This window comes from Balaenoptera borealis, assembly GCF_965194805.1.
Source record: "Balaenoptera borealis genome assembly, chromosome: 12".
Classification (NCBI taxonomy): domain Eukaryota; kingdom Metazoa; phylum Chordata; class Mammalia; order Artiodactyla; family Balaenopteridae; genus Balaenoptera; species Balaenoptera borealis.
Genome location: NC_138869.1, coordinates 88,758,419 through 88,777,759, shown reverse-complemented (window position 1 = coordinate 88,777,759; position 19,341 = coordinate 88,758,419). Strand labels below are relative to the sequence as shown.

The 19,341-nt window shown below is 36.6% G+C and overlaps 1 protein-coding gene across 11 annotated transcripts in view; it reads right to left on the bottom strand.

Annotated features, from left to right (window-relative positions):
• The window catches only part of SLC17A1 (solute carrier family 17 member 1), an 81,799-nt gene extending 67,237 nt beyond the window's left edge, over positions 1 to 14,562 (bottom strand). For 3 of the 11 annotated variants that reach the window (XR_014232474.1, XM_082346384.1, XM_082346383.1), the window contains exons 1-2: positions 14,142 to 14,561; positions 10,396 to 10,480 (exon numbers count right to left, since the gene is read on the bottom strand). Coding sequence is in view for 6 of the 11 variants with exons in the window: in XM_082346384.1 (XP_082202510.1) it covers positions 10,396 to 10,423 (28 nt within the window). In the remaining 5 variants the exon portion in view is untranslated. The other 8 variants (XM_082346385.1, XM_082346388.1, XM_082346378.1 and 5 more) reach the window with 8 other exon arrangements.
• Between the last annotated feature and the right edge of the window lie 4,779 nt (positions 14,563 to 19,341).

The following is a 19,341-nucleotide window of genomic DNA, read 5'->3' as shown; positions in this document are numbered from 1 at the left end:
AGAAATGGGCAGAAGAACTGAATAGACATTTTTCCAAAGAAAACATGCATATGGTCAAGAGGTACATGAAAAGATGTTCAACATCACTCATCATTACGGAAATGCAAATCAAAACCATAATGGGATAGCAACTTATACCTGTTAAAATAGCTATTATCAAAAACGCAAGAATAAATGTTGGAAAGGAGGTGAAGAAAAGGAACTGTGTACTGTTGGTGGGTATATAAATTGTGGCAGCCACTCTGAAAAACAATATGGTGGTTCCTTAAAAAGATAAAAATAGAAGTAATGTACAAAGATAGCCTCATCCATCAGAGGGCAGACAGCAGAAGCAAGAAGAACAACAATCCTGCAGCCTGTGGAATGAAAACCACATTCACAGAAAGGTAGACAAGATGAAAAGGCAGAGGGCTATGTACCAGATGAAGGAACAAGATAAAACCCCAGAAAAACAACTAAGTGAAGTGGAGATAGGCACCCTTCCAGAAAAAGAATTCAGAATAATAATAGTGAAGATGATCCAGGACCTCATAAAATGAATGGAGGCAAAGATCAAGGAGATGCAAGAAATGTTTAACAAAGACCTAGAAGAATTAAAGAACAAACACCTAGAAGAATAAAAGAACAAACAAACAGAGATGAACAATACAATAACTGAAATGAAAAATACACTAGAAGGAATCAATAGCAGAATAACTGAAGCAGAAAAACAGACCAGTGACCTGGAAGACACAATGGTGGAATTCACAGCTGTGGAACAGAATAAAGAAAAAAGAATGAAAAGAAGTGAAGACAGCCTAAGAGACCTCTGGGACAACATTAAATGCACCAATATTTGCATTATAGGGGTCCCAGAAGAAGAGAGAGAGAAAGGACCCAAGAAAATATTTGAAGAGATTATAGTTGAAAATTTCCCTAACATGGGAAAGGAAATAGCCACCCAAGTCCAGGGAGCACAGAGAGTCCCATACAGGATAAACCCAAGGAGAAACACACCGAGACACATAGTAATGAAATTGATAAAAATTAAAGACAAAGAAAAATTATTAAAACCAGCAAGGGAAAAGTGACAAATAACATACAAGGGAACTCCCATAAGGTTAACAGCTGATTTCTCAGCAGAAACTCTACAAGTCAGAAGGGAGTGGCACAATATATTTAAAGTGATGAAATCAAAACCTTCACAGAGAGGCAAAAGCTAAGAGAATTCAGCACTACCAAACCAGCTCTACAACAAATGCTAAAGGAACTTCTCTAAGTGGGAAACACAAGAGAAGAAAAGGATCTACAAAAACAAACCCAAAACAATTAAGAAAATGGTAATAGGAACATACATATCAATAATTACATTAAATGTGAATGGATTAAATGCTCCACCCAAAAGACACAGGCGTGCTGAATGGATACAAAAACAAGACCCATATATATGCTGTCTACAAGAGACCCACTTCAGACCTAGGGACACATACAGACTGAAAGTGAGGGGATGGAAAAAGATATTCCATGCAAATGGAAATCAAAAGAACGCTGGAGTAGAAATTCTCATATCAGACAAAATAGACTTTAAAATAAAGAGTGTTACAAGAGAAAGGAAGGACACTACATAGTGATCAAGGGATCAATCCAAGCAGACGATATAACAATTATAAATATATATGCACCCAACATAGGAGGACCTCAATACATAAGGTAGATACTAACAGCTATAAAAGAGGAAATCGACAGTAACACAGTAATAGTGGGGGACTTTAACACCTCACTTACACCAATGGACAGATCATCCAAAATGAAAATAAATAAGGAAACAGAAGCTTTAAATGACACAACAGACCAGATAGATTTAATTGATATTGATAGGACATTCCATCCAAAAACAGCAGATTATACTTTCTTCTCAAGTGCACACGGAACATTCACCAGGATAGATCACATCTTGGGTCACAAATCAAGCCTCAGTAAATCTAAGAAAATTGAAATCACATCAAGCATCTCTTCTGACCACAACACTATGAGATTAGAAATTAATTACAGGGGAAAAAAACCGTAAAAAACACAACCATATGGAGGCTAAACAATACGTTACTAAATAACCAAGAGATCACTGAAGAAACCAAAGAGGAAATCAAAAAATACCTAGCGACAAATGACAAACACACAATGATCCAAAACTTATGGGATGCAGCAAAAGCAGTTCTAAGAAGGAAGTTTACAGCTATACAAGCCTACCTCAAGAAACAAGAAAAATCTCAAATAAACAATCTAACCTTACACCTGAAGGAACTAGAGAAAGAAGAACAAACAAAACCCAAAGTTAGTAGAAGGAAAGAAATCATAAAGGTCTGAGCAGAAATAAATGAAATAGAAACAAAGAAAACAATAGCAAAGATCAATAAAATTAAAAGCTGGTTCTTTGAGAAGATAAACAAAATTGACAAACCTTTAGCCAGAGTCATCAAGATGGAGAGGACTGAAATCAGTAAAATTAGAAATGAAAAAGGAGAAGTTACAACAGACACCGCAGAAATACAAAGCATCCTAAGAGACTACTACAAGCAACACTATGCCAGTAAAATGGACAACCTGGAAGAAATGAACAAATTGTTAGAAAGGTATAACCTTCCAAGACTGAACCAGGAAGAAATAGAAAATATGAACAGACCAATTGCAAGTAATGAAATTGAAACTGTGATTAAAAATCTTCCAACAAACAAAAGTCCAGGACCAGATGGCTTCACAGGTGAATTCTATGAAACATTTAGAGAAGAGCTAACACCCTTCCTTCTCAAACTCTTCCAAAAAATTTCAGAGGAAGAAACACTCCCAAACTCATTCTATGAGGCCACCATTACCCTGATACCAAAACCAGACAAAGATACTACAAAAAAAGAAAATTACAGACCAATATCACTGATGAATATAGATGCAAAAATCCTCAACAAAATACTAGCAAACAGAATCCAACAACACATTACACGAGAAAGTGGTATAGAAGGAAGCTACCTCAACATAATAAAGGCCATATATGACAAACCCACAGCAAACATCATTCTTAGTGGTGAAAAACTGAAAGCATTCCTCTAAGATCAGGAACAAGACAAGGATGTGCACTCTTGCCACTCTTATTCAACATAGTTTTAGAAGTCCTAGCCAGGCAATCAGATAAGAAAAAGAAATAAAAGGAATACAAATTGAAAAAGAAGAAGTAAAACTGACAGTGTTTGCAGATGACAGGATATCTGTATATAGATAATCCTAAAGATGCCACCAGAAAACTACTAGAGCTAATCAATGAATTTGGTGAACTTGCAAGATACAAAATTAATGCACAGAAATCTCTTGCATTCCTAGACACTAACATAGAAAGATCAGAAAGTGTAATTAAGAAAACAATCCCATTCACCACTGCAACAAAAAGAATAAAATACCTAGGAATAAACCTACCTAAGGAGGTAAAAGACCTGTACTCAGAAAACTATAAGACACTGATGAAAGAAATCAGATGACACAAACAGACGGAGAGATATACCATGTTCTTGGACTGGAAGAATCAATATTGTGAAAATGACTATACTACCCAAAGCAATCTACAGATTCAATGCAATCCCTATCAAATAACCAATGGCATTTTTTACAGAACTAGAACAAAAAATCTTAAAATTTGTATGGAGACACAAAAGACCCTGAATAGGCAAAGCAATCCTAAGGGGAAAAAACGGAGCTGGAGGAATCAGACTCCTTGACTTCAGACTATACTACAAAGCTACAGTAATCAAGACAATATGGTACTGGCACAAAAACAGAAATATAGCTTAAAGGAACAGGATAGAAACCCGGAGATAAATCCACGCACCTATGTTCAACTAATCTATGATAAAGGAAGCAAGGATATACAATGGAGAAAAGACAGTCTCTTCAGTAAGTGGTGCTGGGAAAACTGGACAGCCACATGTAAAAGAATGAAATTAGAATACTCCCTAACACCGTACACAAAAATAAACTCAAAATGGATTAAAGACCTAAATGTAAGACCGGATACTATAAAATTAGAGGAAAACATGGGAAGAACACTCTTTGACATAAATCACAGCAAGATCTTTTTTGACCCACCTCCTAGAGTAATGGAAATAAAAACAAATATTAAAAAATGGGACCTAATGAAACTAAAAGTTACTGTACAGCATAGGAAACTATAAACAGGACAAAAAGACAACCATCAGCATGGGAGAATATACTTGCAAACAAATCAACAAAGGATTAACCTCCAAAATATATAAACAGCTCATGCAGCTCAATATTAAAAAAACAACCCAGTCAAAAAATGGGCAGAAGACCTAAATAGACATTTCTCCAAAGAAGACATACAGATGGCCAAGAGGCACATGAAAAGCTGCTCAACATCACTAATTATTGGAGAAATGCATATCAAAACTACAATGAGGTATCACCTCACACTGGTCAGAATGGCCATCATCAAAAAATCTACAAACAATAAAGTGCTGGAGAGGGTGTGGAGAAAAGGGAACCCTCTTGCACTGTTGGTGGGAATGTAAATTGATACAGCCACTATGGAGAACAGTATGGAGGTTCTTTAAAAAACTAAAAACAGAATTACCATATGACCCAACAATCCCACTACTGGGCATATACCCAGAGAAAATCATAATTCAAAAAGACGCATGCACCCCAATGTTCACCGCAGCACTATTTACAATAGTCAGGTCATGGAAGCAACCTAAATGTCCATTGACAGACAGATGGGTAAAGAAGATGTGGTACATATATACAATGGAATATTACTCAGCCATAAAAAGGAATGAAATTTGGTCATTTGTAGAGACGTGGATGGACCTAGAGACTGTCATACAGAGTGAAGTAAGTCAGAAAGAGAAGAACAAATATTGTATATTAACACATATATGTGGAATCTAGAAACATGGTACAGATGAACTGGTTTGCAAGGCAGAAATCGAGACACAGATGTAGAGAACAAACATATGGACACAAGGGGGGAATGTGGAAGGTGGGGGGGTGGTAGTGGTGAGATGAATTGGGAGATTGGAATTGACATGTATACACTAATATGTATAAAATAGATAACTAATAAGAACCTGCTGTATTAAAAAAAATAAAATTAAATTAAAAAAATTAAAATTAAATTACAGAAAAGAAAAAAAACCTACTGTATGATCCAGCAATTCCATTTCTGGGTACTTATTCAAGGAAAATGAAAACACTAACTTGAACATGTATCTATACCCCCATGTACATTGCAGCACTGTTTACAATAACCAAGATATGGAAACAACCTAAGTATCTACTGATGGATGAATAGATAAAGAAAATGTGGTTATATATATGATGGAAGATTATTAAGCCTTAAAAAAGAATAAAATTCTTTTAATTGAAGTATAGTTGATTTATAATATTATTTTAGTTTCAGGTATACATCACAGTAATTCAATATTTTAAAATTATACTCCTTTTAAAGTTTTTACAAAATAATGGCTATACTTCCTTGTACTGTACAATATATCCTTGTTGCTTATTTATTTTATACATGGTAGTTTGTATCTCTTAATCTCCTAACCCTATCTGGCCCCTTCCCCCCTTCCCTCCTTCCCTCTTCCCACTGGGTAACCACTAGTTTGTTCTCTATATCTGTGAGTCTGTTTCTGTTTTGTTATATTCATTAAATTGTTTTATTCTTTAGATTCCTTATAAGTGGTAATATATAATATTTGTCTTTGTCTGACTTATTTCACTAAGCGTAATACCCTTTAGGTCCATCCATGTTGTTACGAATGGCAGAATTTGATTTTTTAATGGATGAATAACATTCCATTGTACATATATACTACATCTTTTTTATCCATTCATCTGTTGATGGGCACTTAGTTTGCCTCCATATCTTGGTGATTGTAAATAATGCTGCTATGAACATTGGGTACATGTATCTTTTTGAATTAGTGTTTTTATTTAAAAAGAATGAACTCTAGCCATTTGGGACAACATGGATGGACCTCAAGGACATTAACACTAAGTTAAATAGGTCAGACAGAGAAAGACAAATACTGTATGATCTCTCTTATATGTGGAATCTTAAAAAAAAAAGAAATCAAGCTCGTATATACAGAGAACAGATTAGTGGTTGCCAGCGGTGAGGAGGGTGGTACAAACAATGGGTTAAGGAGGTACAAAAAAAGAAAGGACAGAAGGAGGGAAGAAAGGAAGGAAGAAAGAAAAAAATCTGTAGGAAATTATGTGGCTTAATGTCTAAGTAATAAATATGTTCCAGAAAAGTTTGTGCCAATTAGATTTCTAGAAATAAAATTATAACTTAAATTAAGTAGAATTTGTTATTGTGGGTTGAACTTGTTATAACTCAAATAACTGTTATGGGATGTGTGGTAAGCAGAATAATGGCCCCCCCACACACCAAAAACATTTGTGTAGAGAGAGAAACTACGATGACATGTCGGATTGGCATAGATCCAAAAGCACATTTGTTGGCCAGCCTGAAAGAAAAGAGGAGCGAACCTACATTGTTACAACCCAATGGAGGTTATATTTTTAAATTGTCTGTGGTTGGTATAAAGAAATAAATTTGACTTTTAAATATTGACGTTATATCCAGCTAGCTAGCCAAAGTTAGTATTGTTTCTAAAAATTCATCTGCTAATTTGAGAAGGTCTTCTATGTAGGGTGTGTGCAAATAATGATGATTTTATTTCTTCTTTTCCTATCCCCCTGTCTTTAATTTCATGGTCTCACTGGATCAGAAGCACTGGTGTATTACTGATTGCATCAAGCATCCTGGTTTTATGCCATTGCTCCTGATTTACACAGAGGGATTCTAATGTTTCTACATTTTGGATAATGTTTGTTGAAGTTTCTGTTGTAGATATGCTTTATGAAGTGTATTCGTTTTCTATTCCTGTGCAAAAAACATTCACAAACTTAATGGCTTAAAACAACACACATTTATTAGCTCATAGTTCTGTAGGTCAGAAGTTTTAGCATGATATGGTTGGATATTCCACTCCTGGTCTCAAAGGCTAAAAGCAAGGGATCAGCCAAGATGGGTTCTAAGGAAAGATCTATTTCCAAGCTCATTCAGGCTATTGGAAGAATTCAGTTTTCCATGGTTGTAGTACAAAAGTTGCCATTTTCCTGCTGGCTGTCAGCTAAGAGCTGCTAGTTTTAAGAGGCTGTGCACATTCCTTCTCACATGGTCCCCTCCATCCCCAAAGCCAGCAAGGTAGAATCTCTCTTATGTTGAAGCCCTCTCATGCTTTGAACCTCTCTAACTGCTCTCTGACCTCTAGACCCAGATTTGAAGAGCTCTCATGATTAGATCAGTCCTACCTGGAAAATTTCCCTATTTTAAGATCAGCTGATTAGGGACCATGATTAGATCTGCAAAATCCCTTCAAGCAGCACGTAGGTTAGTGTTTGCTTAAAAAACTGGAGGAAGGTGTATATATACCAGGAGCCAGGATCTTGTGGGCAGGCTTAGAATTCTACCTACTTCAGTTCACCATCTGGTCCCAGAAGATCCATGTTCATACCGTATGCAAAACATACTCACCCCATTCCCAAGGTTCCTAAAGGTCTCATCTCATTATAGCATCAACTCAAGTCCAAATCCTCATCAAAATCTCATTAGCTCAAATTTCCAAAATCTCATGATCCAAATCATCTAAAACAGGTGTGGATGAGGCTTCTAAAAGTAAACCACCCTTGGTGCAGTATCTATCTGTGGACTTGTGAAACTAAGGACACAAGTTACATGCCCCCAAAACTTCCACTGTACAGTGGTGGGACAGGCACAGAATAACTGATACAGACATTCGAGTTCCAAAGGGTAAAAATGGAGAATAAAAAGGAGTCACTGATCCATAAGAGTTTTGAAGTTCAGCTAGACAAATGTTGAATCTTTCTCAAGGCCTGGGGATAATCCCTGTGGCTCTTGGCTCTGTCCTCTGAGCTCTCTGCTTTGTCCTTTGCACTTTGGCTCCACCCAAGAGTGCAAAGGGGCCATCTTAGAGTTCTGTCCATCACATATTCCTAGTTACTTAATAGTGTTCATTGGGAATGAATGTTAATTTCATAAAGATATTTTTGTATATCTATTGAGATCATCATACAGTTTTCCTCTTTAAATTAATTTGTGTTGAATGACAGATATCTATTTTCTAATATAAAACTATTCTTCCTTTCCTAGGTTAAGTTGGACTTAGTGTTCATGATTTTTAAAAATGTTTTTATAAATTCTTCAATTTGTTTTGCTAATATTTTATTAGGATTTTTGTATCTTTCTAACATACTGTTAATTTTGCTTTTATATATTTGAGGCTATTTTATTTAGTTGCATAAATATTTTTTCAGTAATCTCAATGAATTGAATTTTATATCATTATCCATTTTTGAAGAATTGTTTGAAACAACAGTAAAAGATTTTAAACAAATTAGATAAATCAATAATTAGTTAAATAAATTATAATATATTCATACCAAATTCATATGCAACTCTAAAAAATGATGAGGAAGCTCTTTAGGTACAAATGTGGGATACTATTTAGATATATTAAGTGAAAAGAGAAACATTAGTGCCTGGAAAATAAGTTTTCTGGACTGATTCCCTTTGTAAACAGATAAGAATATTAGATAAAATATATTTAAAATAACATTTCATTGAAAGTGTGGATGATCTGGCAGGAAAGATGAGATATTCAGGCCAAAGATTTTGTGAAGACAGTCTTCAGGGCATAAACTGATCATTGAAGGCAGATTTTACCCTGAAGACATTTGATCTCAGGGGTTTTTTTGGATTCCCAGGGAATGGGGACAACAGGAGTCAGATACCAAAGCCCTGGCAGTGGAAAGGTCTAGTAAGAGGCGCCTTCCCTAAACGTTTAGATGCCAAAGACTTACTGAGTCAGTGAAGGGTAAATACACTGCCTCCTAACTTTCCAGGGAGACAGGCAAAAATTTTACCCTGTTTGAACCTTGGAACTGAGCAGAAGGAAGAAAAGAATGCCTCAGAAATTTAATTATTACCGAGCCCTTCCTTTCACTTTAAACTCACTGGCCTTGGGTCATCTGGAAAACATCTCAGACCACACATGTACACACATACACCAAGATGACTTGCTCCAAAGCTCTCTAAACAACCTAATCCTCACCATGTATGGAGGAGGGCTTGTCATGGTCAGTTAAGGGTGTCCTTTTGTGTTTTGTTTTCCTCTACATTGCTCCAGGAAGAGCATGCTTTACTTCTAAATAAGTCTTGAATTAAAGAAATCATAGGAAATTAGAAAAGAATATAGAAAAATAATATATATATGTGTATATGTATATTTATGTGTAATATATATATATATGTGTATAACTGAGTCACTTTGCTGTACAGCAGAAATCAGCACAACATTGTAAATCTACTATATTTCAATAAAAAATTTAAAAATCTAAAAATCAAAAAAAAAAAAATCACAAAGGGTGTTCTAAAGTGCTTGGGACTGAGTAATGGTAAGATACTACATATCAAACTCATGGAAAGTTAGAGCAAATTGTACACTCCTAAACATATTTATCAGAAAAGAAGAGAGAACTCAAAGACTTGGAAAATGAACAAAGGGACAAACCCAAAGAACCTAAAAGAGAGGAAATGTTAAGCATAAAGGCAGAAATCAATTATATATATATATGTATATATGCTTATATCTTATACATGTTTATATCTTTTATATGTTCATGTATAAATTTGAATATAGATTCAAATTCAAAGGAATATAAAGATATCAAAATTGATACAACAAGAAATATAAAATTTAATAGCCCACTAACATTTATATAAATTGAAAGAGTATGCAATCTGTTGCCCACCCTCTCTTCTAGAATTTTGTCCCCCATGACATGGACCTAACACTAATCTGATAGCAGTAATTCCGTATTGTTTTTCCCCTGCCCTGCTTGAGATAAACAGTTAGTCTAAAAAAATATTCTGTAAATATCCACCTGCTGATATACAAGGGTGCAGCGACGCAAGAACATTCATCCTGCCTCACTTGCATCCATGGATCTGTCTCTTTCTCCTTGAGATAAAACCAAAATAGTGCACCTCTTTCTGATATTCTCCACCAAGTGATAAACTGACAAGTGTATAAGAATCAGAATAACAAAGTGTGAACAATCTAGGTACATGGATTCTTTTATTTAGGGTTTTCTAATGGAAAACCATAGCAGGACTCTCTGTTATTTTTCTTTCACCTCCTTTCCTGAACATTTCTAAGACCCCACACATACATTTATGGACAAAAGCCTCTCACATGGAATCTATGGTGTCATATTTGAGAAGTAGAAAACCTATGTGACAGAGCAGAGAATAATTTCTACCTTTCCTGGGAGGGACCTGGTTATCCATTTACATAAGGGTGTTCCGGTTGCTTCTCTTCTTGCTGAAGGGTTTGTTCTCTATCCACTGCAAGTGCAAAACACACTGATGTCAGCATAACTCAGGGAGGAACTGAGCAAAATCCATCTAGCACTCCTCTCTGATTTAAAACATTAATCCAAGGGAAATTTGCTTTGTCATACCAGTACCCTTTCAACTCTATCACGTTCTTGCTTTCACATTTCATTTTTATGATATATTTGTTGATTACTAAATATACAGAAAAGCTGAAAACTATAGAAAACAAACAGATCCTGCTAAACTATAATTCTAAATCCAGTGACGATATCCCTCAAAAGTGAAAGAGAAGTAAAAGTGTCACTGTTTGCAGATGACATGATACTATACATAGAGAATCCTAAAGATGCTACCAGAAAACTACTAGAGCTAATCAATGAATCTGGTAAAGTAGCAGGATACAAAATTAATGCACAGAAATCTCTTGCATTCCTATACACTAATGATGAAAAATCTGAAAGTGAAATTAAGAAAACACTCCCATTTACCACTGCAACAAAAAGAATAAAATACCTAGGAATAAACCTACCTAGGGAGACAAAAGACCTGTATGCAGAAAACTGTAAGACACTGATGAAAGAAATTAAAGATGATACAAACAGATGGAGAGATATACCATGTTCTTGGATTGGAAGAATCAACACTGTGAAAATGACTATACTACCCAAAGCGATCTACAGATTCAATGCAATCCCTATCAAACTACCAATGGCATTTTTTCACAGAACTAGAACAAAAAATTTCACAATTTGTATGGAAACACAAAAGACCCTGAATAGCCAAAGCAATCCTGAGGGGAAAAAATGGAGCTGGAGGAATCAGATTCCCTGGCTTCAGACTATACTACAAAGCTACAGTAATGAAGACAGTAGGGTACTGGCACAAAAACGGAAATACAGATTAATGGAACAGGATAGAAAGCCCAGAGATAAACCCACGCACATATGGTCCCCTTATCTTTGATAAAGGAGGCAAGAATATACAATGGAGGAAAGAGAGTCTCTTCAATAAGTGGTGCTGGGAAAACTGGACAGCTACATGTAAAAGAATGAAATTAGAACACTCCCTAACACCATACACAAGAATAAACTCAAAATGGATTAAAGGCCTAGATATAAGGCCAGACACTATAAAACTCTTAGAGGAAAACATAGGCAGAACACTCTATGACAAATCACAGCAAGATCCTTTTTGACCCACCTCCTAGAGGAAATAAAAACAAAAATAAAAAAATGGGACCTAATGAAACTTCAAAGCTTTTACACAGCAAAGGAAACTATAAACAAGACAAAAGACAACCCTCAGAATGGGAGAAAATATTTGCAAATGAAACAACTGACAAAGGATTAATCTCCAAAATTTACAAGCAGCACATGCAGCTCAACATCAAAAAAACAAACAACCCAATCCAAAAATGGGCAGAAGACTGAAATAGACATTTCTCCAAAGAAGATATACAGATTGCCAACAAACACATGAAAGGATGCTCAACATCACTAATCATTAGAGAAATGCAAATCAAAACTGCAATGAGGTATCACCTCACACTGGTCAGAATGGCCATCATCAAAAAATCTACAAACAATAAATGCTGGAGAGACTGTGGAGAAAAGGGAACCCTCTTGCACTGTTGGTGGGAATGTAAATTGATACAGCCACTATGGAGAACAGTATGGAGGTTCCTTAAAAAACTAAAAATAGAACTACCATACTACCCAGCAATCCCACTATTGGGCATAAACCCTGCGAAAACCATAATTCAAAAAGAGTCATGTACCACAATGTTCATTTCAGCACTATTTATAATAGCCAGGACATGGAAGCAACCTAAGTGTCCATCGACAGATGAATGGATAAAGAAGATGTGGCATATATATACAATGGAATATTACTCAGCCATAAAAAGAAATGAAATTGAATTATTTGTAGTGAGGTGGGTGCACCTAGAGTCTATCATACAGAGTGAAGTAAGTCAGAAAGAGAAAAACAAATACCGTATGCTAACACATATATATGGAATCTAAGAAAAAAAAAAAAAAGGTCATGAAGAACCTAGGAGCAAGATGGGAATAAAGACACAGACCTACTAGAGAATGGACTTGAGGATATGGGGAGGGGGAAGGGTAAGCTGTGACAAAGGGAGAGAGTGGCATGGACATATATACATACCAAACGTAAAATAGCTAGCTAGTGGGAAGCAGCCGCATAGCACAGGGAGATCAGCTCGGTGCTTTGTGACCACCTAGAGGGGTGGGATAGGGAGGGTGGGACAGAGGGAGACGCAAGAGGGAAGAGATATGGGAACATATGTATATGTATAGCTGATTCACTTTGTTATAAAGCAGAAACTAACACACTATTGTAAAGCAATTATACTCCAATAAAGATGTTAAAAAAAAAAAAAGAAGATGTGGCACATATATACAATGGAATATTACTCAGCCATAAAAAGAAATGAAATTGAATTATTTGTAGTGAGGTGGATGGACCTAGAGTCTGTCATACAGAGTGAAGTAAGTCAGAAAGAGAAAAACAAATACCGTATGCTAACACATATATATGGAATCTAAAAAAACAAAAAGGTTCTGAAAAAAGGAAGATCAGCTCAGTGCTTTGTGACCACCTAGAGGGGTGGGATAGGGAGGGTGGGAGGGAGACGCAAGAGGGAGGGGATATGGGAATATATGTATACATATAGCTGATTCACTTTGTTATACAGCAGAAACTAACACAACACTGTAAAGCAATTATACTCCAATAAAGATTTAAAAAAAAAAAAAAAGAAAAGAAACTTGAGCTACATGCAAGAATGTGAATGAATTAAAAAAATGTGAAAGAGAAATAAAGACTATGAAACACATAAAACGTGAGGGAATTTATTGCCAGGAAACCTACCTTGCAGGGAATATGAAAAGAAGTTTTTCAAACAGAAGGAGATTGCTAAAGGTCAGAAACTTGGATGTAAAAAAGAAAGGAAAGATGTCAGAAAAGGAATTAAAGGTAAAATAAATTCCTTTATTTTTCTTATATCTTCATAGAGTTAAAGATCTGCTTTTTAATAGCACCCTTATAAGGAGAGGCAAATCATTCTCCCTACTACCTTGGACAAAATGACTCCTGCTGCCAGGTCTGCCTTTGCTGGTAGGAAGCTCAGAAAAGTGGGCGAATCAAACAAAGAATTTTGACCATATCAGCATATATGACATCAGATGCTCAAAAGACACTTAAAATTCCTAAGATTGGATTTGCAAAGTGCATTTAAATGAGCAGTTTGTCAACTACCATTATTACACATTGGAACATCTGGCTGCTGTGTTTTTCAGTACACACACACACACCACCACCATCACACACATCACGAACGCACATGTACTCTCCACCACATACACACCACTCACAAATACACAAGCACCATCCACTACACAATACACACTTCTCTTTCCTTGTCTATCCACATAACTGTCCAGCTCACATTCATCCCTACGAATTTTTTTTTCTTTCCCTTGTGAAAAACTAGCAAAAATACATATTTTCCCCCCAGATTTCCCCAGATTGCTAAATACCTTTGATCAGATCTCTAACAAAGGAGCCCTCCTGATGAATCCTTCTGGGGAATTAATTAATTGTAAATTTCATTTAATGAATAGCAGATAAGCATATAGTCACTAACCTGATTCAGGACAGAAAAGCGATTCCTTCTTCCCCTGTGAAGACTTTCCTCTCAACTTTTAAAAATACTGAATTACTGGATTTGCTAATTTCAGCCATTTAAATTCTTCACCATATCTTTTGATCTCCCTAGGTCAAAGTTGAAAACTTAATTTTTAACTTCACTTACATTCTTGCCTTGAATCTTCAGGGGAGGAATGCAAGTCTTAAAGTCATCCAATGGACCAGAAACCTCCTAGAAATCTGCCAGTAATTTCATGACCATGACAGACAGACACCACCAGTCTCTGTCCCTATCAGGAAGTAGAACCTGCCTGCCCCATAAGAGTTTCCAGGATTTTGCTATTGAGGATGGCTCTGTGTGTACAGTACTATTTTGACAGGCATGCTATGGCTTTCTAAATGCCTTATAAATGACCTATTGGCTTTTTCCCCCTTCTTCCCTCCTTTCCCTTCTGCCTCTCCTCTCTTTTCCTCTTCCCTTCCTCTCCCTCCGTCTCATCCCTCCTCCCCCCACACTCCTTTCCTCATCTCTTCCAAAGGTCACATCTGTTTGATATTCAAGCTACTCAGAAAGAGGTACATTTTATTGAGGTGTGTCCTCTGAAGAGTATGAATTCCCTTGTGGCTTCTCCTGCATTGACTGTAAGTTCTGCTGGTTCAGCCTCCTATCTATAGCAGTACTTGGGAGCATTTTACCTTGGAACTCTTTAAAGGCAAACTACTGAGCAGATAGGGACATCTAAACCCTTAAATAAAAAATTTTGCACTACAGTTTCTTACATACTTAAGCATTTAAAATTTTTTATTGTGCTTTTAAAGTGCCCAATAAATGTTTGGCACATAGAAGATGCTCTATAAATTAAACAAGTTATTTTCTCTCTGAAGAAATGTTGAAATGGAAGTAGAGTCACAGATGTAGAAAACAAATTTATGGTTACCAGGGGGTAAGGGGGTGAGGGATAAACTGGGAGGTTGGGACTGACATATACTCGCTACTATATATAACATAGATAACTAATAAGGACCTACTGTATAGCACAGGGAACTCTACTCGATACTCTGTAACGAACTGTATGGGAAAAGAACCTAAAAAAAGTGGCTATATGTATATGTATAACTGATTCACTTTGTTGTACACCTGAAAATAACACAACATTGTAAATCAGCTATACTCCAATAAAAAGTTTTTTAAATGTTGAAAACCCTAACCCATTTGCCCAAGAGACTTTGATGTCTTGTCATATACAGCTGGATGTTTTTTTTCTTTTTCTGAAGTCTAGGTTCTGCTGGTTTTCATCTGGCTATTCCAGGATGTTTGTGCTGTTTGTCCTGTCTGACACGAAGGCTGGCAATTTCTGACATTTTCTGGGAAGGGGCCCTTTTATTGATTGAAAGTCCCAGGTCAGCAGCTGTTTAATGTCCATGTTTTAAGCAAACAATTTTCCTATCTGATGTCAATATCCCCAGTTCTAGGTACTGATTACCCAGGAGGGAACCATCATTCTATTTGCTGGCCCCAAAGCATTACACTGTTCGGTCATACCCTTTGAAATTACTTCTGGATTCTACAACTGGATTCTGTGTTTTCCTTATTAAGTTTTTAAGTCTAACGTTTTATTATGAAAAGTTTCAAACATAAAAAAAAAAGTAGACCAGTCTAATATAACCATGTACCCATTAACCAGTTTCCACAATTTTCAATAATTGGCCATTCGAGTTTCCATATACCCAAAGGTTGTTTTCTGTATTATATCATGTCATTTCTCCTGCAAAAAGTACAGCATGACGACATAGTTCATTAGGACTTTTGAAAACATAACATGCCATCAGCACATCTAATAAATAAACAATAACTCCTTAATATCATCTAATATCCAGTCATTATGAAAATTTTCCTAATTGCTTCAAGGTTATCCATTTATACTTGATTTATTTAAATGAAGATCCAAACAAGATCCACATATGACACTTAATTGTTATGGCTCTCGGCTCTCTTTAATTTCATAACAATTCCTCCCCCTATTTTCTACTTGCTGTTATTTAAAACAACAATAATACAAGAGTCATTTGCAGAATGACTCTCATAATTGATTTGGCTAATTGCTTCCTGTGTCATTTGATATATTTCTTTATCCCCTTACATCCTGGGAACTGCTAAGTATATAGAGAGACTTCGTTAGATTCAGGACAAGAATACTTCGTAGGGGTGCTGGATGTTTTCACCATAGCAGGTTGTCTCACTTTTGGTAAGATTGATCAGGGGGTTCAGATATTCTCTGACTTATCCACTAATAAAGTACTTAACCTTTCACTTGTGATTTTAGCTGTTGTTACTGTTACCTAGAACTGTTATTTCATTAGAAGTTGCAAAATGGTGATTTTGTAATTCTATCATGCCTTCATTTATGAGCTGGAATTTTCTACAAAACAGGAAATATACCTAATCAAATATTTGGTTACCCTTAAATACAGATTTAATAGGAAAGTCAGGATAAATACTTTATAAAATTCCAGAATAATAATTTAGTGCCTTAGCAAAGATGACCAAGTAAAATTATGACCTCATGGAATTTGATGTGTTTCAATCCATCACAGTCCTTACTGTATTTTGATTGTCAGATTGTCTCCTCTTTGGCCAGCAAGAGTCCCTTCAAGCTGGCTTCTATGTCATTATGACATGACCCTAATGATCTTGGTTAGCTTCCTTATTTTCCAGCACAAATTATATTCTAGGGTCCCCAAATATTTTCTCTTCCCAGACCTGGACTTTAAGGAGTGCTGGTTCCTTTCAGAAAGAAATAACATTTGGAGACCACACACTGGGCACTGGGGTGCTCATTGCGTCTAGGCCTTTTCAGTGGAAGAATCTGGAAACAGTTGTTAAGAGAAAAATCATAAATTCTAAATTCAAATTGAATGTTAGAGTGATTTCTTTTAAAGTTCATTAATTTTATACTCTTGCATTTTCCCCTTATGTTGAACATCTTAGTTAATATAATTAATTTTCTTGCTTTATTATAATATACCCATATTAACATCAACATAACACTAATATTATTACCAAAATAAATTTGTTGCCTCTCCTAGAAGCAGACCTTGACATTAAGATTCCTGTAAAAGTGATTTAATAGGTAGTATTTTCAGAAAAACAATGAAAACAGCAGGGAAGGGGGGAAGTGGGCAGAAAAAGAAAGGAGAGCAAACAAGTGTGTGGTAACAAGCTAAATCTGGAGGAAGGTAATTTTGGGTTCATTCTGCAAGGGAGCAGCGGGCATAGTCTTGACCATACCTCAGAGTTTTCCTAACCAAAGCTAAAGAAGTTGGAGTATGTATACGCCAGCACCCATTAATCCCTGGCTAAGGGTTGCCTCCGGGAGGTCCTGAGTACCCAGACAATTTTGTCTTTCAGTGAGTACAGATCAAGTAGGTTCCAGCAGCCCAAGGACAGCCCTAGAACCAAGTGATGGGTGTGCTGGCTGTTGCCAGTTAAAGCACAAGGGGAATTTGTGTGCTCCAAAATATAAAGGACCCCAGGAGATAAGGGCAGAGCACCAACAGCTTCTGTCACCCTTCACACTCTTCAGTTCCATTCTCTCTTCACATTAAGTCCATAGCACTGATTCTTCAGGAAGAAAAGATGAATGAAACATTTACACCCCTGCTGCTGTAATCAGTCCCAAGGACTTAACTGATATTCATGATCTTTCTTCATCTACCCATTACAGGTCTCCTCTCTTGGCCAGCACTTTTGCTGCTTTGGGTTGCCTGCAGAGTGGGGTAACCCAATAATTCATCTCTGAAGGTTTGATGCCATAACTTTGATGTAGGTGCTGTAATTACCTTTTCATAGTTAAAATGGACGTGGGATTCCCTGAGCTCTGGACATACTTGTCCCTGTCCCTATTATGTGGTAGCAACCAACCGTCTCATAATGATCAGGGTTAAATACTCCTGGCCAGTATGGTGACTTCTTTCTTTCACTCTTGGTCTACCAGCAAGAGGATCCCAACATGACAAGTCAGCATTCATAGTTTTAGGCTTATTGGAAGCCTTACTAAGCCCGTTCCTGGAAGCATTCCTCTCTTCTGGGACCTAGGACTTCTACACATGTTGAAAATAAAGTTGTTCTATTAAAAATATGCCATCTGGCACAACACACGCAATTAAGACTACCATTGGATTAAGTCTATGGTAATCCTTCATCTTCTGTTACAATCCATTTTTGCTGGGGCCACAAAATGGTGAGTTGAATGGGAATATGATAGAGGCCATCATCCTAGCATCCTGTAAATCTTTTAAAATGGTATTACTCTCCGCCATTCCATCTGGCATGCAGTATTGCTTTTGAGTTACTAATTTTCCACGAGTGGATCATTTCAGGCATCCCATTTAGGCTTATATAACATTAAGTCCCGAGTCACAGCACTGTATCCCCGTATTGACAAAGTCTCCCTTATCCAGTCTTACATTCTGCCCCAAAACCCTGGTTCCATATTTCAGACACACTCTCCTTATTCCTGACACTTTATTGGTGAAAAATCCCTTCCCTCCCTTAGTGAGACCAGTACTATACCAGTTAGGACATACTAAGACCTGACCTAGTTATTTGTCTAGCATTAGGTTTATTATTTGTCAGATATTAGAGGAAACTATAAGAGAAACTGACCAAGTAAGCTTTTTCTTGCAAGGCATCTGTATCAACTGTGCTTTCTATGTGGTCTTCAGACAAAGAGGCTGTTATCTGCCAGCACCAGGTATGGCCACTCCTGCAGGATAAGTTTCAGGTTTACCCAAAACTTGTCTTTAGTATAAGATAATTTTTGTGCCTTTAAATCCAGTCTTATTTGTGTTTCTGCTAGTCTGACCATCAAATCCTGAGTCTGATCTTCAGAACAGGTCTTCCTTCTGGCTATTGGAGATCGTGGTATCTTTAAATGCTGCCAGGAAGATTTTCTGACTTTCATATCATGCTCTGATGTAATTCTCCTGCTTGAGTCCCTCAGTGGTACTGACGAACAAAGAGCCAACTTCGAAGTTGTTATAATTGCTACGTCCCCATATCTCTCAACACTAGAAGTATTAACTAAGCCAGTGCATGTCCTTTCACCAGTATCCCATTTCCCATCCCAGTGTTCCACAGGAGAGGGTCTTGGTAATCATACTGCTACAGTAGGCCAGGATTATTACCACTGCTCTTA